Raw genomic sequence first — 25,194 nt, forward strand, 5'->3', positions numbered from 1 at the left:
ACGCGGGTTGGGGGATGCTCATTCTCCAGATAGGTGTGGGTTCCAGAGGTGGCACATATCATATATTTATGAGAGAACCTGTGGATATCCTGCAGTTTTAGAGGTTGCCTATTACAATCACTGCAGCAGGAGTCCTGCAGAAGACGATGGGGGATAAATAAAAACCCGAAAGTTGGGTAGGGCACCGTAAATCTAGTCAAAAGCAGATTTATCAGATCTTGCCTGGAATTTATTTGTAATGACACAATATGCTGGTAACCTCTTCATCAGTGACCTTCGATCATGTGTAAGGGATATTACAGATGCAGCAGGGTTGAGTTTGCAACATCATCATGTGTTTTTGGCTTTACACAGGCAGCTTACAGGTTAAAATGTGTTTGTTAAGCAGATGCAACGAGAACGTAGATGTCAACCATGATCTCTGTTGTTTCAATTTCCTTTCCTGTTTTAAATTACGTTGCCCAGATGGTGCATCCTATAGTTTCCAGCAAAGGCTGTGAAGTGTTTTTATTAAAGTGTCTTTGATTTACCTGCTTAGTAGTCAAGTGAATTTCTCTGGACAAAGAAAAGCCTGGAGCGTTGTGTCTGCAGAGAGGGAACATCAGGAGTCACACGTGGATGCACTGAATTTTTAATAGGGTAGCCTTTGAGCCGTACACCTGAACACAGCTTTATATCTAAACCAATGCACCGCTTATCACCCATTATTTATTGATTTGCTGCATACTGTGACGTGCGATACATGTGGAGGCCATGGCATTTATTTATGTGAATTACCAAGCCTGCTCTCCAGTGTGGCCATTACTTCTGCCTACGTCTCTCTTTTTTCCATTTCCTTCTTGTACCTTTTCTGCCCATACCTGTCTTTATCATCTCATCGCTTCTCTAAGAGGTTAGGCGTTAGAACTAGTTTGACTGATGTGGCTGAGAGGAGAAAGGGAGACACTTTACATGGTGATCCCCTCTATTAGAGAAAGTATGCATTAACCCCTTCCCAACATCCACCGTATATATACGGCAGAGGTCAGGTGGGGGTGTGTGGGGTGGGCTCATGGACTGAACCCGCTCCATAGAACGAGCGTTTCGGCTGTATGTTACAGCCAACACTTCAGTGTAATAAGCGGAATCCTGCTCGAGTGGGATTTTGCTGGTTTAACCCCTCAGATACCACGGTCAATAGCGACCGCGGCATCTAGGCTGTTTGAAACAGGAGGTTGACCCCATCTGATGTTCCATTGGCCCCCCCATTATTGTGTCAATGTTTGTTATGGCAGCCTGGGGGCCCCCAGGTCAGCCATCTTTGTACTCCAATTAAGCCCTTTAAAAAACCTGAATCACTTTTTTTTCTTGATCACTTCATCTCCCACAAAAAATGAAATTAAAAGTGATCAAAAATTCTCATGTACCCCAAAATTGTACCAATGGAAACTACAGTTAGCCCACACGAAAAATAAGCCCTCATACCACTCAATTGATGGAAAAGTAATTGGCTCTCAGGATGTGGCGATACAAATCAAATTTTACTTTTAACAATCAGTTTTTTCCTTGTAAAAGTAGTAAAACATAAAAAATATATACATTTGGTATCGCCATAATCAAATTGATCCACATAATGAAGTTATCATGTTGTTTTTACCACACAGTGAATGCCGTAAAAACGATAGCCGAAGAACAATAAAGGAATCACTGTTTTTTCCCATTCCATCCCACAAAGACATTTTCTAGTTTCCCAGTACATTATATGATACAATAAATGGTGCCTTGAAAGATTACAAATTGTCCTGCAAAAAGCAAGATCTCATACGGCAATATTGATATAAAAAATCTACGGCCTTTGGAAGGTTGGGAGAAAAAAGCAAAATGAATATCTGAAAAATGGCTGCGAAGGGAAGTGGTTAATTGGTAGAGGATTATTATTTATCATATTTTTATTCATTTTATAGGCTCATGCACCCAACCGAGCTGTATTGAGCGATAATATGGTACCTGCAGAGATGAATGGGGCCATGCTGTACCTCCATATGAGGTTTCCTCATGTGCCAAAACACGGCTCAATACTTTTTCTCTTTCTAATTCTGTCTAGATCTTTATCTAATGTTCTCTTGCTTTGGTGTCCTCACAGTTTGTCTCCTTTCTTTCTTTCTTTTCTTTTATTTTCTTTTCTTCTCTTTCTCTCTCTCTTTCTTTCTCTTTCTTTCTCTCTCTCTATTTCTTTGTTCTTTCTCTCTTTCTCTCTCCCTTTTCTCTCTTTTTTTCTGTTCTTTGTTTTTCTCTCTTTCTCTTTTTTCTCTTTCTTTCTTTCTTTCTTTCTTTCTTTCTTTCTTTCTTTCTTTCTTTCTTTCTTTCTTTCTTTCTTTCTTTCTTTCTTTCTTTCTTTCTTTCTTTCCTTCTCTCCTCCATCAGCCCTAGATCTCTTGTACATACAGTGCTCCCCATCTCCACCGTTTCCTTGGATTAAGTGGTAGAAATACAGCCTTACATTCCTTTCTTTAGTATTTATCTAATATAGCGTGCTTATGTTTATAGCAGCAGACTACCAAATTTAAAAATATGAAAAACCATAAAAAATCCTATCTTAACATATTTCACTCTACACAGAAATCCTAGCTGGATTATATTGTATTATTTATTTCTTCTTGCTCACCATGTAATTGACATAACCCAGCATTTGTAATACCTTGTCTGGATGATGATATATTACACCTAATAAAATTCTTGTCCTCCTGATGTTTATATCTGTTTTCACATGGTGCAAAATATGAACAGGATATCTCCTAGTTTATGAAAACAGATATACACAGAATTTTGTATAACCATTTTTAAATGATATAATGCAAACAAGGCAGCACCACAATAAGTCATATAATAAGGCATACATTTTTTTTACAAATCAACGAATTTTGCCTCAACATAATTATTTGGTTGAATATATATATATTCTGAAGCCTAAGTATACACTATGGCACAGGTTTTAGCTGGCTCCCTGAGCGATCGGGCAGCTAATTATCGGTTGCACAGCCCTATTAGTGACAATAGTCACTATGAGAGGGCTGATTTCCCCTGTGCAGCCCCAGTTACAGTAGGAAAACAAGGTGCAAAAGAATTTTTTTTCTGAAAAGTTAAAAAAATATTTACTATTATTTTCATACTAGTTCATACTATTGTCATACTATTTTCATAATATAAGCCTGAAAATTCTAAAATAGCAAATAAGGATGTGTATAAAAATGATAAAAATTGAAACCTGCGTTGTCTACGAAAAAAAACATTGCACAAATCACGTCACTAGCCCAATAAATAAAAAAGTCATAGCCATTTATTTAAAAATGGCTAAACTGTGTCAGGTCCTGAAGGCTCAGAATAGTCTGATCCTGAAACGGTTAACGAAACACTCCAAAAATAAAACGGATGCACTTATGCCTAGTGCAGGACCTGGGGGAGCGGTATGTGACTTCTCTATTTGGTATTCATTGTATCATTGTGTCATGCACCGCCCCCTCAGACCCTGCACTAGGTGTATCAGCTTTACCTGGACTGTTTACACTGATACAGATTGCCCCATTCTTAGGCTTCGTTCACATCTGCGTCAGGACTCCGTTCATGGGTTCCGTCAGAGCTTTCTGTCAGAGGAACCCATGAACGGAATCCAAACTTAAACAAACGGAAACCATAGGTTTCCGTTTTGCATCACCATTGATTTCAATGGTAATGGATCCGGTGGACATAGTTTCCGTTTGTCACCGTTGTGTAAGGGTTCCGTCATTTTGACAGAATGAATAGCGCAGTCGATTACGGTATTGATTCTTTCAAAACTACGGAACCCTTAGGCTGGGTTCACACGAGCATGTTTTGTCCGTAATGGACAGAACGTATTTCGGCCGCAAGTCCCGGACCGAACACACTGCACGGAGCCGGGCTCCTAGCACCATCATAGTTATGTACGATGCTAGGAGTCCCTGCCTCTCCGTGGAACTACTGTCCCGTACTGAAAACATGATTACAGTACGGGACAGTTGTCCTGCAGCGAGGCAGGGACTCCTAGCGTCGTACATAACTATGATGCTAGGAGCCCGGCTCCCTGCAGTGTGTTCGGTCCGGGACTTGCGGCCGAAATACGTTCCGTCCATTATGGACGTAACATGCTCGTGTGAACCCAGCCTGAAACAACGGTGACAAACAGAACCCATTTGCACCGGCCACATATGTACGGGACTCTCTCCATAGAAGTCCATAGGAGTTAATGTCATCAATGTTTGATAGGTGGTATCCAAACCTAGGGACCCCCACTGGTCAGTAGAATAAAGGGGATGCAGTGTTCCAGTAGTCTTGCAACCCCTTCATTGTTTATACAAAAACAGCGCCATGCAGATGTATGTGGCTGTGCCAGGTACTGCAGCTCAATCTCATTAACTTGATAAATAAGTGATGTTGAAGTTCTTTGTCTTGGCTCCTATGAATCAGACGTGTATTACATATCCTGTAAATATATAATAAATGCGTAAGATTGAACGTTTAGCTATATCATGCCATATGTTTTACATGGTGTCTAAGCGTGTATGAGCAAACCTGAGAATTATACCTTCTACCCCTGCCCATGCACAACCCCCTGATAGAGGTTTTCAGGTATATTTATTTATAGAATTCCTCCATATTTTAGGAGCTATACAGGAAAAATATTCACTGTTATTAGAACATACAGTATGAAAATAAGAGAAATGAGTCAAGTGTTCACAACTCGTGCTGGGCCTTCTAGTACTCCACTGGCTGTAAAACAACCCGTTAAATAAACCCCCAGATATGTATTTTTTACATTTTACATTGACAGCCAAGAAATTTCTTTCCATTATTATTACTACCCTTTTATAACTTATTACCCACAACTCCATCAAATCCTGTCTGTAGAATAGACGTCCTTCTCCCTGACAGCTGTTACTGCCTTCCATTATAAAAGCAAAGATGGTATATAAAAATGAGCTTTCCAAATCCATTCTGCAGCCTTGTACGGGTAACTTTGGGAATCATGGGTTGGCCTCGAGAGTATCGCTGCTTTTAGACACTTCTGGTCAGGTCTCGCTCAACTCAAAGCTTTTATTGGATGATTATTATATTCATGTAGGGCCAGCAGTTCAATACCAGGTCATAGAAAATGGTACTTGACCTGAATTGTGCATTTTTGTACATGATAGGTTTAAGGTTAGAATACACACAAGCAGTTTTTAAGTCTTGTCTTTTTCTGAGAAGCATATATAAGATAAAAGGTGTCACTTTAAACAGGCTTCAAGGATGATGAGCTTGGCGCTGTTGTTATACGATCACTAAGATAGTCATGTCATGATTATAGAGCTATATCCTTGGAAATAATAGCCATCATTCTCTTCACTTTGTACTTTATTCTGCTCCACAGAGTTTGCAGCCTGAAGGTGTAACCTGTCTGTCATTTATTGAAGGGCTGTCACTTGTGACTTGTTCTTACAGTGTCTATTCTAACCTCTTCATTTTATATATCACTATATATAAATATATATATATATATATATATATATATATATAGATATATATATCTATATATAGCCATATATATATATATATGTATATATATATATATATATATATATATAGACATATATATATATATCTATATATATATAGCTTGTTGGTTATTTGGCAAGCTGTTCTGTCACTTACAATAATGACGTTAAATGTTATTTCTTTTTGTTCTCTTATGTTTTTACACTCACTCAAACTTTACAAATTCATGGCCTATTTGAAATCTACCTGGATTATATATTATTTTTTATATTATTATTCCTATTATATTATTATTATATTTTTTTAATATCATTTTTTTCTTTTAATTATTATTATTTTTAATCACATCCTAATTTGATTTTCATGAAAGTACATGCAATTGATTTGTTCTCCAAGTCGGCCACAGTGCCAACTGATTTTTATCCAATAATTAACAAATTTCAATCTATGGCCTTAGTGAATTACCTTTCTCCTTCAAAAAAATCTCCCCCAAAAACATATAAACAAGCGTTCACATGAACGCTCGTTCCCAATCATTGTCCTGTGTAAACAGGCCAATGATCAGCCGATGAACAAGCAAATGCTCCAGCAAGAAATGTTATTGTTGTCGGCAGCACATCGACATGATAGAAATGTATGGGGACGAGCGATCGGAGTAATGAGCGCTCTTCCCCGTACATTACTTATCATTGCTCCATTTGAAAGGAGCAAACGAGCACCGATCAACGAGCTGCCTCATTGATCAGCGCTCGTTTTTCCAGCCCATATCGGGTCTTGTAAGAGTACCCATAGTCAAGTTCCTTCGATGAAAGTTGTCTTTGATGTGTGTGTTTTAATTAGCTAACTAATCACTGTAAATTATGATAGTAATATACAAATAATGGATAATAAAATAAAAAATAAATATATAAAAATAAATGTAATAGAATACAATTAGTTTAAATCACAGAGGTGGCAATTTAATACATCTATACATTAAGTTTCGACCCAAGATGTGACTTTTTATCTATGTCACCCGGATTTACCAATGTCTTTATCATAAATGTGGTTATTTTTGAAATTATAAAAAATAAAATAAAAAAATAGACAACAAAAAACATAATTATAACAAAATGGAGTCATTAGCTAATGGTATCAATTCATAGTCCTGGTCAGTCTTAAAACCTTACACAGACGAGTATATTATATTAGCGTTCAACTTCTATAGTCCAGACATGGTGGGGTTTTTGGGTGTTACATCTGGAATATGGATAGTTAAACATGGGAACAAAACACTAGTCTGAACGAGGCTTTATCCAGAGATACATATAAGGTGTCTTGGGGGATGGTGGGCAACATAACATCATGCAGCCAAATATTCAGAATAAAATATGCAAAGAATATCCCAAAACATTTATCACTTTTATTTCCCTACTTGGTAGTCAGAGGATTTTCATCAAGGGAAGAACGTATTTTGTGACTACATTTCTGCAGACCATGCACGCTAGTTATCAGGCCTTGATCAAGATATTCCCCGCAAAACATTCCTAGATAATGTTTACATCACAGGCTATGCTTGTGTACATCAATGCTATAGGTTTAATACATTTCTTCCTACAGCTGTTCAGATTAATGCGAGGTTGGCAGATATCCAGTACCGGTCTCAGAGCCTTACAAATCATCTTAAAAAACCACAGACAATTTTTTCTTTTTTTTCAAAACCAACTATGAAATGCGATCTATTTCAGCCACTTAATTCCCATGAATATCTAGAAATGGCACCAAGATGAAGACTGTGTGAATAAACTAGATTATAATTTCTGAAAAAGTTAGCTATATTTCTTATTAATGGAGTCTGAAAATAGGGCACCCAGGGTATTTGTATTCTCCACAGCCTCCATTCTAGTCCATCATCCATTCCCTAAGAAGACTAGAGTCTGTGGTCAATGGAAAACAATTGTTCTGTTCAAAAAGATCAAATTGAACCAATTGAAATCTTATGAATGTATTGGACACCTCATTATTTTACTTAGCTACTTTATAATGTAATTCTCACATGTATATGTGAACGTGAGGCACAAGGAACATACTGTTTGTTCACATCATTAATCACGTCACGGACCCGGTCCAAAATTTTGTTTCTGGTCCAACGACGGACACTATGACAGAAACCGGATGAAACCCATTAAAGTCAATGGGTTCCGACGAGCTCCGGTAGTGTCCATCATTCAATGGAACCAGGGCGCTTCCGTTTTTCTATTGTTCTTCTGCTCTGACGGAGCAGAGCAATGGAAAAACCAAACGCAGATCTGAACAGGCCCTAAGACTAAGTGATATGTTTATGAGAAACTGAGTTATTTTGAAAATTCTATTTGATTCAAAAATATTAACCCCCACCCAGAAAAAAAAAGAAAAGAAAACAGAATTGAAAATGTAAAATTCCTCTGTCAGCCATTTGTTTTCAGATGTACCCCAATGCACCCCTCCATAATTATTATTGATTTTAAATTCATGTTTCTAGATAATACTAAAAAGTCTTCCTGTTGTGCTAGTTGTCTGAGTTGTAGTTTCGCACTAGCTGGAGAGTTACAAGTTGAAGACCACTGGCTGGGACTACACTGCTAGGTGACATATCCAATGTTTTGCATCCCAAGATGGGACTTTCATGCAATTCTTGCCCCATTGCCATTGGAGGTCATGCTCTAGTCAAACTCCTTAAAACATTTGCACCAGTTTGAAAAGCCAACTCAAGGAGGGGAAGGCATCTCCGTCACAGAGGAGTTTCTTAAATGAGTATTATTTTGTTGTTCTATTTCTCTTAGCCAACATCTGTAAGGTTGGAAGGGAATTTTTTTTTAGTGATCATTACCTTAATATAATGGATTTTTTTAGATGATCCAAGTGTAGTATATATAAGGTGAATAAAATAAACAGGAATTATGAAAAATATGGTCTAGTTAACACCAGTTAAATGCCGGGATGCTTGCTTAGAGCCAAATGAATCCCAGATTGTTGGAGTTCGAGTTTGTTGTTTGGACCACATCTTAGTCCTTACCCCATGAGTTTAAAACTGTCCTTAAAGTTTTGAAGAGTTATGTGTTCAACATTATTTTCCTCTGCAGGAGACTAGAACAAAACGCGATCAAGGTCATTCCTCCGGGGGCTTTCTCACCATATAAAAAGCTGAGGAGAATGTAAGTAATAATTCTAAACTAGAACTTTAATGGTAGTCACACGTATCCAAAAATATTCCCTGTGAGCTCTTCACAGATGGTTGATTGGCAAATATTATGGTCGGACATGGGTCTTCTTCTGTTGTTAATCATCTGTAACGTTGCTTTATAGGTATTTAATACCTAACTGTTATTTATTAAGCCCGCTCTGCCTATGTGTTGATGTGAATTAGTACTGAAATAAGCGTGGCTACATAAGTTAGTGTTAGGTGTAAATTGATGTCATTTTTCAACATTCTGAGATGTATAAAAGATCAATTTATATAGCAGTTCATAAAGTAATAGGGTATTGCAGCAGGATAACCTTGAAAAGTCTTAGCATTTTCAGTATTTAAGAAACCTGCAACTTGCACACAATGGTAAAAGGTTCCATGTAAAAAAAAATGGATTGTGAAAGACAATTTACAAAAATCTAAAAACAGATTGGAAATTTGATGTTTATTGATTTGGGATTGCATTCAAATATCACCAAGCCTGAGCTGGTCTGAAAGGTTTGAAGTGGATGTGATTGTAAGGAATATGGATAACGCTCTCATTTTTAGCTAAACTTTTTTATTGGCTTGAATCTAAAAAAGTAAAATATAAGAAATTAATACATTTTATTTTGTCTTGGGGACGTGCACATGAAGATAATCTTGTGTGGTGGTGATCCAATGGATTCAGAAAAATCAACATATATTGAATCAGTCCAAAAATTTATTGAACGTGCTTCAAAATTATTCTTTGTTGCTAGGCGTTATTATTTGGCATTGGTAGTTGCTGCACTTTGTGGTAAAACCGCAGCATTATCGTGACTTGTGCGTTACTGTAATATTTCCTTATAAGGAAAGAAAGTTGCAAGCAATCTTGCAAAATTTGCAAAAAAATTTATCGTATTTTCCTATGGGGAAATATTGAAGGTGCAATTTTATGTGTCATTGCATGTCGCCAGGGAGCCCTAGCTTAAGTCTAGTGCTACATGGAGATTTTTTGAAAAGTGTCATTATAATTTTTGAGCTAGAGCTGCAGGCAGAATTTTTTTTACTTATATGCAACTCAGTCCACTCCTGTGGACTGCAGCAGTCACTCAATAGTTAAAATTGGAAAGTCGCGCTACAAAAAGTCTACATGTCATGAAGATCTGCTGAGAATCAACTAAGAATTTCCTATATGGATGAGTCCAAAAATTCAGTTCTAATACATTTGATACAATATGAATTATCTGTTAAAAAATATATATTCTGTAATTATTGTGATAAAAAAATAATATCTTTGTATACAGGGTGTTTTAGATGAACATTTGGAAATTAATTATTGGATCCATTATCTAATTCAATGTAAATTTTTTATGTCCAACGTTTTATTTGCAGTGATTTAAGCAACAACCAGATATCTGGAATCGCCCCAGATGCTTTCCAAGGTCTCCGCTCCCTCAACTCTCTGTAAGTATAAATGTCTCTTGGACAAGAGTCAATTTCCACGTTTTGCTAGACCGTTTTGCTAACTTTGCTTCTGACCTGTATTAACATGTCCACTACCAGCCATTTAATAAGTCTGCCCTATCACTTCCATGACACTGACTTCTGACTGACGGCTTTCTGGTTGGGTTTGTGAATTGATAACAAATAATTTACAGAAGCTGCATTATTTAAAAAAAAAATGTTGATTGATTTTTGCTGCAATGCTAAAAATGATTGCAGAATATTTTGACACATTATTTATTATCGTAATAAACTCAGTGAGAAAACATGATTATATGGCAGTAAATCACAAACATAAATGGAGGAATATATATTGTACATTAGTAATATCTATAGTAATCGATTAAGTTCTGTGCAGAGAAAATCTATTGAAAAGCTTTCAGTAAAGACATTTGCTAGTCAAAGTGAAGAATAGACAACTGTAGACAACTACTGAGTGTTTTATCATATTGGCCAACTTTTCTTATATAATGTGTTCCACAATTTAACAGAAAACTGACAATTTATTTTTTCCAGTAAATAAAATAATTAGGATGTGTTAGTTTGTAACCCATAAGCAACTGAGACCTTAGACTGGAAGAGACAGACAACTAGTCTATAGGGACAACCATTGAATAAGACATGGACACAAGTGGTCTAGATATTGGGGGTCAGTCACAGTTAGGGCTCATAGATACGACGGTGTATGGAGCCTTTGTGATGGTACACGGAGTGCCTACAAATCGATACAATGGCAATGTAGACGCTCTGTGTACCTCAATGTGGTGCTTTAGCAATGCTTCTAGGGGAGAATACCTCTGCAATTTAGAATCCAATGGACCATACAATTTTTTTTTAGTAAACATATACTCAGAGTTCCTCCATATGATAGACTTCTGATAGACTCCTATGGGTGTCATATTGTGGCTCCAAACAAATCAGAGCTTGTATGGAACCATAACATGCCAGTGTGCATGAGGCCTTATTTACAGACGAGTTAACAACAGAAATAGTCAGGGTGCTAAAAGTCTTCAGCCTTCAGCCCCTTAACAAGTAAATGTTACTACTATTTAATGTGATATAGTACAAGAGAACACTACAAAAAGCATTAAAGGGAGCCCGTTACATTAGAAATGTGGTCTGATATGCTGTCAGTATGTTATAGAGCAGGAGGAGCGGAGCAAATTAATATATAGTTTTGGGGGAAAATATTTAGTATACCTTGTCATTTATTGATCTAAATCTCTGCTCATTCTGGGCTTAGGAGTCCAGTGGGCGGTCCTACTCTGTGATTGGCAGCTATCTCTGTATGTAAACTTATACAAGAAAGATTGTCAATCACTGATTGTGACCGCCCACTGGACTCCTAAGACCAGAATGTGCAGAGGGTTTAGATCATTAAATTACAAGTTATACTGAATATTTTCTCCCCAAATTGTATATCAATCTTCTCAGCTCCTCCTGCTCTATAACATTCTGCCTGCAGATACGGCAGTTTTTTCAATGTGACGTGTTCTCTTTAAGAAAAGTTAAGATTTAAATAAAAATAGCCAGATTTGCCAAAGCTTGTTTTTAAGCCTTGATTCCATCCCTCATCCCATTAAATCAGTAATAAAACCCCTAGCAATAGTCTATTCCACAGCCCCAAGCCCAGACACTGCTAGTTGGCTCATTCTGCTAAAACTGGGTTTCCGAGGACCTAAACCTTTCCAGGATTCAAGAATCTGGGCCATTTTCAATGAACTCATGTCTGAGAAGCTCTCTCTAGGATGGCTGCTTTTATTTTTATGGAATGATATTGCTACATTTTTGAAATTATAAGGGTAAGGATTAATGAGCTGGCTCAGCAGTCAAGATAAGCCCACTATAATTTATAGCTGTGTGATGCCCATTACCTTACATTGGCGCACTGTCAAATATTAGCATTGCTGACAGACGTAATTTATGCCGTGTTATATTATATTATAGTTGCCATAAATACTCTATCCAGTTGTCTAGCAATCCATCGGATGTCATTTATGGACTTGCCCATTAGTAAATAACTGTACAGCAGAACGGAATATGTTTCTCCGGGGCTTCTGAAATTAGAAACGTCTTTATTCTGCCTAGTTTCTTCTTGCATTATTTATCTGTAGATTTTACAATGTATGAGTAACCCAGTGCAGACAGTTATTAATATACGCACATCACGTGATAGGTAATAGTTTACGTCGCCTAACAGCCACACCATAAACATGAGTCACTTAGACATTAGCGGAGCCACATTTTGCTTGATGTTGAGAATTTAATTCTTCTGGGGAAGATTTGTCAAGGAATTTGTCTTTGGTGAAACAATAATTTTCCAGATTCCTTTTTATGACAGCTTTTATATGTACCCAGCACAGGGAATAAGAAGTTGTATAGTACAGCGCTCATGGTTAGAAATGTTTCACTGATATTTTGACTTTTTATATTCTTTTCACATTTTAACCACCCAACATATGCACACAGATAATCCTGTGCTTTCTCCGCCAAAACAATAGATGGGTGGAGACTCGTTGACAGTTCCTTTGTATTCTCTATTTGGATTGTAATGGATGTTAATGGTTGGCAAAATTTGTAACCATTATATTATAATCTAGTTTTGTAAGTGCCAAATACAATAGCGTAGTATAGAATGGAGATTGGTAAAGTCTGGTGCTGCTGGAGAGATCAACTTATTCCATCTGCTACATCACTCTCGAAAACTTACAATATCATATATTCCTTGGGGCACATGTATTCTGAGGCAGAATATTCCTGACATTGAGCCTAACATGTATGTGTGTGTATGGCTGAGATAGGGAGAATAGACTGTGAGTCCTAGGAGGATAAGGACTATTGTGAGACAATGCAATGTATGTAGAGGGCTGCAGAATATGTTAGCACTATAAAAAGAAATTAGGTCAAGAAAAATTGTGCTCTGTCATGCTAAATGACCAATTTCATAAGCCATAAACTAATTTTGTATCTTATTTTAATTTAAAATAAGTTTGTAATATACTCGTGATAACGTTGTCCATTTTCCTTATTGCTTTTGCTGTCTTATTTCAGGGTTCTTTATGGAAATAAAATCACAGAACTCCCCCAACATGTTTTTGAAGGATTATTTTCATTGCAGTTACTGTAAGTATATATAATAACTTATTTATTTCTTTATTTTTTGGTCTATTTTTTGAAAAATTTGGCACGATGGAACGATTAGAAAATAATCTGTCTCAGAAGTGAAAGGGTTAAATAGAACTTTTTCTATAATTGAAGACAAATATTTTCATTCTATTTATTTCTGGCCTCTTGAATATGACGCAATGTGTTCTTATGTCAACCACCGCTGGCATCTGTATATTTGATGGATGGAAACCCAGAACATTAAAAAACCACAAATTGTCTTAATTTATACCAGAACCAGATTGTTAAGCCATAAATGAGAAACACACTGTGTTCATGTGCGCCTGCTTATAAATAATATGTCTTCACCGACCTGTGATTACCGCATGACAACTTCTGACCCCCAAAAGATGGAATTTATCATCTAGATCAATCACGACTTCTCTATACCATCTTATTGATTGTCACATTAAGAATAATAGCAAAGAGGCTTCAAATAGTTTTTTTTTCCAGAATAGAGCATGATATAATATCCCAAAAATCATAGAATAAACCAGTCGCCCTTATGTAGACTTTGGCCAGTGTTACACAATGACTTTGGTATTGCAACCTGAGACGTAGACCAAAATCACGTGTATATGCCTTTGTCCCCATTCATATCTATTGGAGTTTATCTGTAGAAAGTCTCGGCACAGTTTTGGTTAAAGGCATAATTGAATCACAATTTATAGGTGCATCTAAAGTCTTTGCCTGTTTGGACCTTGAGCTAGGCCATGATTTCATCTACTTGTTGGTACGTGGTTAGAGTCAGTGCCGCAATGGTCAAACTTTATAGGAACGAATTGAGTCCGACAAGCAGCCGTATATACAACCTCAATGACATAAAGAAAATATCTAGTATTCTATAACAACAAACCCGTATTCCATTTCTCCGGCCTAGTTTAGAAAGTTAACCATGAGCTCTGAGGGATTCAATCACCTTACTTGTCTGAGACAGTCTTTGTACATAAGGCCTGGTGTGTGCACAATATAATATATAATACAGTTATAATACAGTGACATCACAGCTCGCAAGAAACTCAATTGACGACAACGTTTTACCCTGTTGTAGTTACAGTTCACACCTCATAGAAATTAAATTGTGACCAACCGTGACAATGATGAAATGGTTACCAATCTTTTCCATTGAAATTCAATTTGCAAAAAGTCATGCGACTAAAGTTACAAAACACACTGCGTGGTGACTTTATTTCAACTACAGATGTAGCAGAACTACATGTGTTATCTTTTTCCTTGGCTCTGTTCTATTGCACTGTGAATAGTAGTAGATTTACCCTTAATCTTATGTAACACAGATAACGCATTGTGATATATAGGTTGTGGAAAATGGCAAACTTAGTTCTGCTACATCTGTATGCCAAGTGAGTAAAAAATAGATTACTGTAACCCATACCACTTACAGATGTTCTAGGGTAAATGCCCTCCTTGCCCTTCTAATGCCTACGCGAGAGCCTGTTTAATCAGATCCCCTGAAATTTGACTTCTAGCCCTTCTTGCCATTTCCTTTGAACCTATAGTGTAGACATCTTTTACGTTTCTTTAAGTGTTTACTGTTCCATATAATGATCTCAGGATTGCTGCCTTGCTCGCTTGCTTGGCCTGAACTCTTTACCTCCTGGCACCTATTTAATAGCATATTGCCACATGTGGGGATAACGTGCCCAACCTGTGATTGCTCTACCTTTTCCTTTGAAGTAGTGACTGGCTTGTGGCCATTGTGACTAATCTTGGTCTACCGAGCGGACTCTTCATCAGCTTTTCTCATCTACAATGTGCAGTCATAAGCTACAAGCAAAACATTTTCGTACCTGCTGAAAATCTCTCCCATAGCACATCCAGTTTATAAACCACTTGAAAGGCATAAGTATATCCGACAACACCTTGGAAACCATACAGAACTTTCTGCTTCAGCAAACAGTGTAATGTAGTGTAAGCAATAAAAGCAACAAAAGCAAACCAGCAACAGGAGAACGTCTACAGGCTAGCTACAGCCCCTCCACAACAACCACATACCCAATACATTGTGCTAGGATTTATTCTTCTATAGCGATCATCAGGATTTTTTATAATTCACAAGGTCCAGTCCAGGATTTATAATATTGAGCCATGTCATCTATTTACTTTGCTACCCCCCTAAAACCTTTTAGGATTTGGCTTTAAAACATTTCTTGGTGCTTCTAGTTGTTTTTATTGTCTTTTTTTGTGTACTTGTTATTTTTATTTTTTTTCAATCTTCCTTTCATCTTTAACCTTACAGTTGCCTGAAGCAGGGTAGAATGAGAATGTCATTGGCCCCTGACCTTGGACTAGTAACGTCACCTCCCATTGTCAAAGCTGTCAGTGGAGCAATAATAGTTGCAGATGGAGCTCCACTGTGGGGTCCTGACATCAGCACAGGGCCTATGGGCCGCTCAGCTGCTGGGCCTTGGAGAATTACCTCAAAACATCTCAAGAAAATAGGATATTTATGTTGAATGTGTTATACATATTTTCAGATTTGTTACTTAAAGATGTGAAAGGATAACATGGGGAAGAGGGGGCTCCAGAAGCTTGGAAGACCTTCAAATCCCTGAATAAGAAGGTCCCATTACAGTAAACATATGGACTTCTTTGACCTTTATTAACCTATGGCTTAATCATTTGCATTGGTCTCCATACCTCCTATTGGAGAGGAGATGGTCACTCATGAACAGATATGGGTCCATTAAAATTGATTGCTTTCCTTGCGTGGTGGTGCTGAGCTACAGAAAGTCTAGTATGATCAGAACTGAATTGATCTAGGCTGCCAGGAAGACATTTAGCGCATCAACGATGTTCCCAGCTCTCAGACCCCTGCTGATTTTACCTTGTGATGTCTTATGACATTAGAAGACAGCCCAACATGCAAATTCCCTTCAAGAATAATGATATGCCATTATCAATAGTTGTATGCTAGTTGCAGTTTCTTACAATCACTATGACTATTGCTTACTCTAATGCAGGTTGCGGGCACAGACCGCAGAGGGCCCAGTAAAAAGCAGTTTATGGGCCCCATGCTCTCTAATAACTCTCCATAATGTACATCCCCTGATTCTCTAAAAATTCACCAGTAATTGTAAGCTATGAAATTAATTAGTTTGGTCACTTACGTGCAGTACAAAGTTGCTTTTGGGGTGGCAGTGGGCCCCTTTACCTACTGGTCCCCAGTGCAGCTGACAGGTTTTATGTACGTCCACCCCTGCGTCTAGTTTGTGATTTGGGAGAACTAGATGGCCCCTACGAAATATGCAGAAGGAAACTGTTTATAGGGTGGCAGTGAACCCCTTTACCTACTGGCCACTGTGCAGCTTCCAGGTTCCACGTATGGCATGTCCACTGCTGTATCTAGTGTGGGATTTGGGAGAACTAGATGAACCCTACATACAGTAGGAAGCTGCTTATAGGGTGGCAGTGAACCCCTTTACCCACTAGCCCACTGTGCAGCTTCCAGGTTCCACGTATGTACACAACTGCATCTAGTGTGGGATTTGGGAGAACTAAAGGGACCTAATATGTTATAAAGCACTCCTGAACATAATGCACACATATACATGTGCCCTTGACTGGTGGAGATCTGGTATCATGGAAGGAAGTTTGTTATAAAGAAACAGGATACGGGGCTCCAACAGTCATCTTCACTTTCCAAACATTTCCTGAATTTTCCAGAAGTCTTTGTTGATTGTTTGGGACAATCCATGATGGATATGAGAAAACAAAAAGTGTTGTCATTGAACTTTACCACTGAATGAACATGAGACAACTTTGTAACTCACGTTATCCTTGGTTCAACAGATTGCTCAATGCCAACAAGATAAATTGTCTGAGGGTAGGTGCTTTCCAGGATCTGCACAACCTGAACCTCCTCTCTTTGTATGACAACAAACTTCAAACCATTGCCAAAGGCACATTCGCACCGCTGCGTGCCATTCAGACCCTGTGAGTATTTGTCATGTGGTGGTGGTGGGGATTGTATGTATGGGAAATCTGGTTTATGGGGTTTTGTTCTAAATAATCCATCTTCTCTTTTGCATTCATGGTCAAAAAGATGCCAGGTCATTTGCGAATAACATGTTAAATCATTCTCATTCATTCCTGAAAGGCATTTGGCTCAGAACCCATTTATCTGTGATTGCCATCTGAAGTGGCTGGCGGATTATCTGCATACAAACCCTATTGAGACCAGCGGTGCCCGCTGCACCAGCCCCCGTCGACTGGCAAACAAAAGGATTGGGCAGATCAAAAGCAAGAAATTCCGCTGCTCAGGTAATTTGCTTAGTTCAAATCCTTTCTCTTGCCAAAAAACAGTCGTCTTAGATGGCTCAACAAAGCAGCTGCTCCTCTCTCCTGAATTATTAATATTGTAGAACCGTCTCTTGTCAACTTTCTTCTGATGGGCAGGAAGGAATCTGCGTGTGATCACTGAATCAACATTGATAGTCTTGATAGAGACAAGTGAAAATGTACATATTGAGGGAGGGACGTAACACTATGTTCCGTCAAGACTTGTGCCATCGTTTACGTAAAGCATTGACTTGGCACTGAGAACATTTTCTTGAAGATAAATGATGTTGTCTTTGTATATATTGACTTGTTCTTGGCTGTCATGATGGAGGTTCTTAATTCATTGACTCCTATAATTGTTACTGAACATAACAGAGATCCTTTTCTCTGCTTTAACGTCTTGTTTTATAACATGGGAGACATACACAAGTAGCAGAGCTAAGTTTGTTACTTAGCACTACTAATTGTGGTAAATTTATTACGTTATCTTAACTCAGTGAATTAGATTAGTGTTGAGAGATACCCCAAATTTTTGGGTCCGATAACACCAACAATCTGTATGGGGCCTCCCGACAGTCCCGTGACAAGGGGAAAATGAGGATTGGGCATATTTAATTTCAATATCATACGGCCATGTTCGGTCCGTAAGACACGGGACGTATGTCAGCCGCATTTCCTGGACTGAACACAGTATATAGAACCGTACTCCTAGCATGATAGTTATCCATGACTGTGTGTCACTGCCTCCCCTCGGGACTACCATCTCATATTGAAAACATGATTACAGTATGGGACAGTATTCCCACACGGTGGCAGGGACACCTAGCATCATACATAACTATAATGCTAGGAGCACGGCTCCCGGAACCGTGCTCGGTTGGGGAAATGCGGCCGACATACGGTCCGTAACTCACGGAAGAAACGCGGCCGTGTGACTAAAGCTTTGTTTATAGCTAGCTTTATTTTGATGCTTAAACAATATAGTCCTAGAAAGCCAAAATGACCAATTTCTCTCTGCTACATCTGTATTCTACCTGATGGCAAAAATGTATAACTAAAAAAAACACAGACAAAATCATTAAAATAAAGGAATCCCTGAAAAAATTGGAGACAGGTTTGCAATGAGCAAAAATTAATCGAAAGGTAGACACTTTGAAGGCTACGTCCTCTGTCGTTCCTAGTTCATCACAACCTATATGTATTATATTCTTGTCATATGGTCTCCAGCTGTGGCAGGTGTCTTCTGTTTTACTACTTTTTAAAATTCAGGTTTAAGCACCAGTAGAGTTGTTTCTTGTCTGTGTCCTGCAGCCATTTATGACCAGATGTGCGTGCCGTTGTTATACCGCCATTCAGATGATTGTTCGTTTTACTTTTACATTAGTATCGTTCCTCTTGAATTCTGATTACAAACCAGCCAAGTGTCATCTGTCCGTCTGCTGCAATTCAGATGCAACTTTCTATTTTGTTTTTCTCTTTTTTTCTTGTGTATGTAGCTAAAGAGCAATATTTCATCCCAGGTAGGTTTCAAACTGCAGTAGGGTTATCCTTATCATGTCCTTACCAAATAAGAAATCTTGCATGCACCCTTATGGAAGATAGCCACCTATATGCATGGAGCTCCTTGTTTGTCATTACCTACTGAGAGCCCTATATAAGTTTTGTTTTGTATTGTATTTTTATTATATGTTTCCAGGCAAAATGTTGGAGTACCTGTTGACTCTCCTGAGATGTCTGTTTTAAACTTAGGGGGATACTTAGTGTTTATTTTCCATGAAATAACGCTGCTGGAACATATTTTCTTATAACGCTGCACTGTGCCGATCCTCTGTTATTCCTCCTGGAATTGTAAGAATAAATTTACAAAGCGGTGTTACCATTTCCCTTGTCAAAGGGGCGTGTCCCTACACAGTCTAAGGCCTCATTTACACGAGCGTGTGCGTTTTGCGCACGCAAAAAAACGCTGCGTTTTGCGTGCGCAAAAGGCAATTGACAGCTCCGTGTGTCATCCGTGTATGATGCGCGGCTGCGTGATTTTCGCGCAGCCGCCATCATAGAGATGAGGTAGTCGACGCCCGTCACTGTCCAAGGTGCTGAAAGAGCTAACTGATCGGCAGTAACTCTTTCAGCACCCTCGACAGTGAATGCCGATCACATTCTACACCAACCTGTGAATAAAAAAAGACGTTCACACTTACCATGAACTGCCTGCTTCCTCCAGTCCGGTCTCCCGGCCGTTGCCTTGGTGACGCGTCCCTCTCTTGTCATCCGGCCCCACCTCCCAGGATGACGCGGCAGGGCATGAGACCGCTGCAGCCTGTGATTGGCTGCAGCCTGTGCTTGGCCTGTGATTGGCTGCAGCTGTCACTTGGCCTGAATTGTCATCCCGGGAGGTCGGACTGGAGGAAGAAGCCGGGAGTTATCGGTAAGTCCGAACTTCTTTTTTTTTTTACACGTATATGTATATTGTGATCGAAAGTCACTGTCCATGGTGCTGAAACAGTTTAAGTCTTTCAGCACCGTGGGCAGTGACTGTCTCCTGACGTCGCGTACCCGAACATTTTTTGCCGGGTTCGGTTAAAACGAGTTCGGCCGAACCCGGTGAAGTTCGGTGCGCTCATCTCTAATTTGACACTCCGTTTGGATGTTTGTAACCAGAAAAGCACGTGGTGCTTTTCTGTTTACATTCATCCTTTTGACAGCTCTTGCGTGATTTTCGCGCATGCAACGCAGGACCGTCAGTGTGGCATGCGTTGTTTTCACGCACCCATTGAAGTCAATGGGTGCGTGTTGCGTGAAAAACGCAAGAATATAGAACATGTCGTGAGTTTTACGCAACGCACTCACGCTGCGCAAAATTCACGCATCGTCTAAACAGCCCCATAGACTATTATAGGTGCGTACGACACGCGTGAAAAGCACGCGCGTCGCACGCGCGTATAATACGCTCGTGTAAATGAGGCCTAAACCTGACAGCACTTATTGGACAGTGTAAGAGTGGGTAGGGACACACCCCCAACTGGTAATGCCCAGTTGTCAATTTTTTCATACATTTCTAGGAGGTTTGACAGAGTAACAGCACATTTTAGAGTTGTAAAAAAGGAGCTTCAGAATTTTCATTGGGAAAAGATGTAAAAGAAGATTGAACGTACCACAGAGAACGCCTATACCGCTAGCTATAGCTCAAGTTGGACTATGACTTGCACTAACCAAAGGCACAAAAAGTTAGTAATGAAGGGAGAAGGGAACTGGCCTGACTATTTCAACAACCCTCTCTCTAAGAAGGATGTGAGAATAAGTATCAGTTTCTTTTGTCCTTGGATGGAAGGGTCCCTTCCCCAGTAGGGTATCTTAAAGCTGCTTGGCCCCAATGCAAAATCTGTAACAGGCCCTCCACAGTGGGCCATTTTTAACACTGGGGCTTCTTATGGAGCAGAGGGGGCCTTTAAACCCCCTAAGGTAGCAGGGCCTGGGTGTAACTACTACATCTGCACCCCCTGTAGCTACTCCCATGCCTTTCTCTACACCGCAGAGGAACTAGAGATTCTTCAGATTTGTGGTGTTCATTTTTTTCATGAAGTCCTGCTAAAGACTGTTTTCAGAGCAGAACGGAATAACACAGTTCAAGATGGAATTACTCATTCATTTCTGAATTTTTCTTGGGTCCACAAGTTAGGTTCTAGCATAAGACTTTTATAAAATATCTGCAAAACAAACAAATAAAAAATGACAAAATAATGATCCATTTATGTCATCAAATCCTCACATTTCTTAAATAATTCCTGCTCCTCAGGCTATTATAAAAGTCAATATGAATCGACTGTATCATTCTTAGATCTGTTGACAGATGTGACAGCGGACGGACACTTGTCAGATGTTTCATTTCCTGAGGGACGTTGAATTCTCTGGCTCCTGTTCCTATGCCTTCGAGTATGAATTTCCTGCATGTATTGCAGAGAGGGCAGCAATGTGTCCTGAATCCAAAATATCCTCCACAATTACATGGTTAGATAAATATGAGATAGATATTCTGACTAAAGAAATGAAGTCTCCCAGACGTCATATTTTCTCCATGTGCTGGTTGTAATCGTTTGTCTCTTCTTTGTAAAAGGCATCAGAACTGCTTAAAGAGGTTGTCTGGTCTCAGCCAATTAATGTTATTTTTTGTATAACTAAAGGTTATACAGTTTTTCAATATACTAACAATTTTCAAGATCTCTGCTTGCTGTCTTTCATTAGGAACATTTATTATTTACTTCCAGGAGATACAATTCTGTCCATGGTCATGTGATGGACACACAGGTGCTGGGATCATTAGAACTTTAGAAGACACCGCTCTGATACACAAACTGTAACTGTAACGAGCCCTGCACCTGTGTATCCATCACATGACCATGGACAGAATTGCATTCACTGGAAGTAAACAATGAATGATCCTACTGAATGACAACAAGCAGAGATCTTTAAAAAAAAAACATGAGGAACTAAGAGAGAAAGTATATTTAAAAATTGCGTAACTTAATTATACAAAAAAAGAACATTAATTTGCTGAAAGTGGACAACCCCTTTAAGCTACATATCTCCATACATTATGTTTTATGTAGTGGTTGTTGGTCCGGTCCATCTTTATCTGTATCTTTTCTGAATATTTTTTTGAGGTATTTTATTTATTTTTTTTTTAAATACAAGGTGGTTGTAAATAAGGACAAGTGTTGTTCCATGGGATCTCAAGCAGCTTTTGAATATGTTCTGGATTGTATTGAAGCTTTTTATTAGTGTTCCCTATTAAGACTCTCTATAGCAAATAAGGTTAGATGGGATGTAAAGTCATTTCATATGCCAGGCTGACCAAACATAAACCTCTATTGTTAGTCCTGGTAATACAACTACTTTTAAATGTGTAAATCCCATTCACATAAACGCCTTGAGGTTTTTATGGTGGGCTCAGTAGGATACGGGAATATTCGAGGCAGGGTCGATTCCCTCTATAGTCAACAGTGAAAGTCCTGATTTGCTGCATTAAGTGCAGTGATGTAATATTGTCATAGAAGACAGTAAATAAGGAACCGTAATAAGCTCCAGTGCTACAAGACGACTTATTAACCATTGCACTGCCAACAATGAGTCCTTTGCCGTGCAGCACACTTCTGGCAGGAACCTTTCTACAAAGCAAATGTTTGATTCCCAGGCTTTTTTCTCTTGAATACAAGAGGCCTGGAATAACCTGTACATTTGAGCCGCTTCCAGCTGGCCCGCGTGCTGAAAGAGACTTACAAGACGCTAATTAATTTTTTGAATTAGTCGACTTTTCCAAGTCAAAATAATGTAGATACATTTATTTTCCTCAATGTGGATCTGATCAAGAGTAATGGGTTTGTACTGTTTAAATAAGAGGCGACTGCTGCGTCTGGTAAATACTTTTATCTATTCCCATTCTCACATTTATCTGCTGGCTCGAATGCACTTGGATTCTTGCAATGGGGCAGTAATATTTAAAGTGTAACTCTAGCCAAAAATTTTGTATTCAGCCTTTAGAGTCATAAAACTTTACTTGACCCCTGAAGCGTCACTTAGCTGAAAAGAGTAATTCTGGAGATCCTTTACTGTCCTCTTCTAGGCCACAGTTGAAGCCTGTGCTGACCATTGCAACCAAGCAACACTATCAAGAGCCACCCGGGAGCTTGCCTAAGTATTACCCGAGCGGCCAACCTCTCTTGGGCTTAGCTATAGGGGATGCAGAGGTAGCAGACACCCAGGAGCCTAAGGGGGGCCAAAAGCCCCTCAGCCACAAAAGAAGACGCCAGTATTATAAATTATATATGGTACAATGGGGTCTTGTTATATATTTTGCATTGGGGCCCTGGGGCTTTAAGTTACACCTCTGCAACCACTGTAGTCTTTCCAATACTGTTTCAAGTATCTATTGCTCAGTTGTCATGGCCAGCACAGGCCACAGCTCGGCCCTAGAAGAAAATAGAGGATCTCCAAAGCATTGCCGTGAATCTTTGGGGGCAGGTAAACCTTCATAACTCTGGCCAAAAGCTGACTGTTGAGTTATACTATAATGTAGACAGCTAAGAATATAAGATATTAATGCAGAGAATCAGTGGTGTATCTGACAAAGAAGTAGGCTATGCTAAGGTTATGGGGGCCTGGAGGTGTACTGATCCCCCAAAAAACTATTTCTTTTTCTGAAATCCTTCTTGGTGGAAGGGCACTTTGGCACCAGGTTCTCTGCTGCCTCTGTGGGAGGATGGGTACTCATAGGGGCATCAGCAGGGATTGGCATTATGATCTGACCTATGGGGTCCTCCTTTCTCTGTGCACCTCTCTTTGAAGACATTTTGGAATCTTTTTTCTTTATAAGGTTTTTTTTATGAATTTTATTTTACTCCTTAGAATTTGTGTCTATTTGATGACTAGGCAGATCGTGTTCTTTAGTTGTATGTTTATGCATCTACATTCTCCATAACCAGCATGTCTCCAGCCGTGGACCCCATTGTGTTTCCAGACATTCTCCATACATGTCCCGTGTGCCTTTATTCTGAATATAAATCAAATGCCAGTGAATATTGCCTCTCTCGTGTTCATGTCTTACTCTCTTTCCTCCTGGTTACCTTTACTTTTTAGGCATTCACCACTTGGGCTGTAAGTAACATTTCTTTTCCCTCAGCGTTATCACCTCTATGATCCTCTTTTTTCCAGCCCAGCGTTTTTCCTTATCCCAAAGAAACCGAAATAACTGTGGATTTGTGTATTAAGTTCTCTGTTACTTCCCCTATTCCAGTTCACAACCATTTTCCAGTAAATAATAATCTCATTCTATTTGTTGTATATAAAGCCCAAAAACTTGCGTGAAGATAATTCTAGCTCTACCGTGCCTTGTAATATTATAGCGTAATCCATGGAGTATGGGGAATAGGTGCTTTAACAGATACTTTGTGGCACCCATGTCTGGCTTTGATGTTGTGGAAAAAGAAGAAAGAAAAAAAAAAGAGGCTTTGTTTTTTCCTTCTAACTCTGAGTTTTTTTGTAACATTGCTTGGTCTGCACTGTTAATACTGTTTCTATGACAGATTTCATTTTGTAGAATAAAAAAAGACCCGCTGCATACACTTATTACACCCAAGCAGACACTCCGATGATCAGCTCCCCCTTCCCTTTCTCCCTCTATCCTTTCTTTTCTTATCTTTGGTGTTATGGATGCACTTATGGTAACCAAGCGAGATTTTCTGTTGTGCTTGATCTAACCATGTGGTTGTCAGGTATGAGTAAAACATGGTTCTGTCAAGCACCATGGAACGTCACGCAGCTTTCTACAGCATGGCAAGCTGCTGAGGCTTGTGCACCTAGGAAATATATATATATATACACGGCCTCGCTGTTGGCAATGGGCATACCAGCTCTGCAGTGCTAACCCAGCTGTCAGCAACAAGGCTGAGAAAGAACCACACAATTAACTGTTGAGATCACTTGTCTCTACAACAAAGCCTGCTCAAACTGTATACAAATAAAGTTATCCGTGTCAG

The 25,194-nt window shown here is 39.0% G+C and overlaps 1 protein-coding gene across 3 annotated transcripts in view; it reads left to right on the forward strand.

The window, feature by feature from the left end:
• SLIT2 (slit guidance ligand 2) overlaps positions 1-25,194 on the forward strand; it is a 293,209-nt gene that overhangs the window by 210,369 nt on the left and 57,646 nt on the right. For all 3 annotated transcript variants that reach the window (XM_075858543.1, XM_075858552.1, XM_075858558.1), the window contains exons 10-14: positions 8,631-8,702; positions 10,091-10,162; positions 13,253-13,324; positions 17,177-17,320; positions 17,484-17,647. In XM_075858543.1, the coding sequence (XP_075714658.1) occupies positions 8,631-8,702; positions 10,091-10,162; positions 13,253-13,324; positions 17,177-17,320; positions 17,484-17,647 (524 nt within the window). The remainder of the gene's footprint in view (positions 1-8,630; positions 8,703-10,090; positions 10,163-13,252; positions 13,325-17,176; positions 17,321-17,483; positions 17,648-25,194) is intronic.

This window comes from Rhinoderma darwinii, chromosome 1 (assembly GCF_050947455.1).
Source record: "Rhinoderma darwinii isolate aRhiDar2 chromosome 1, aRhiDar2.hap1, whole genome shotgun sequence".
NCBI lineage: Eukaryota > Metazoa > Chordata > Amphibia > Anura > Rhinodermatidae > Rhinoderma > Rhinoderma darwinii.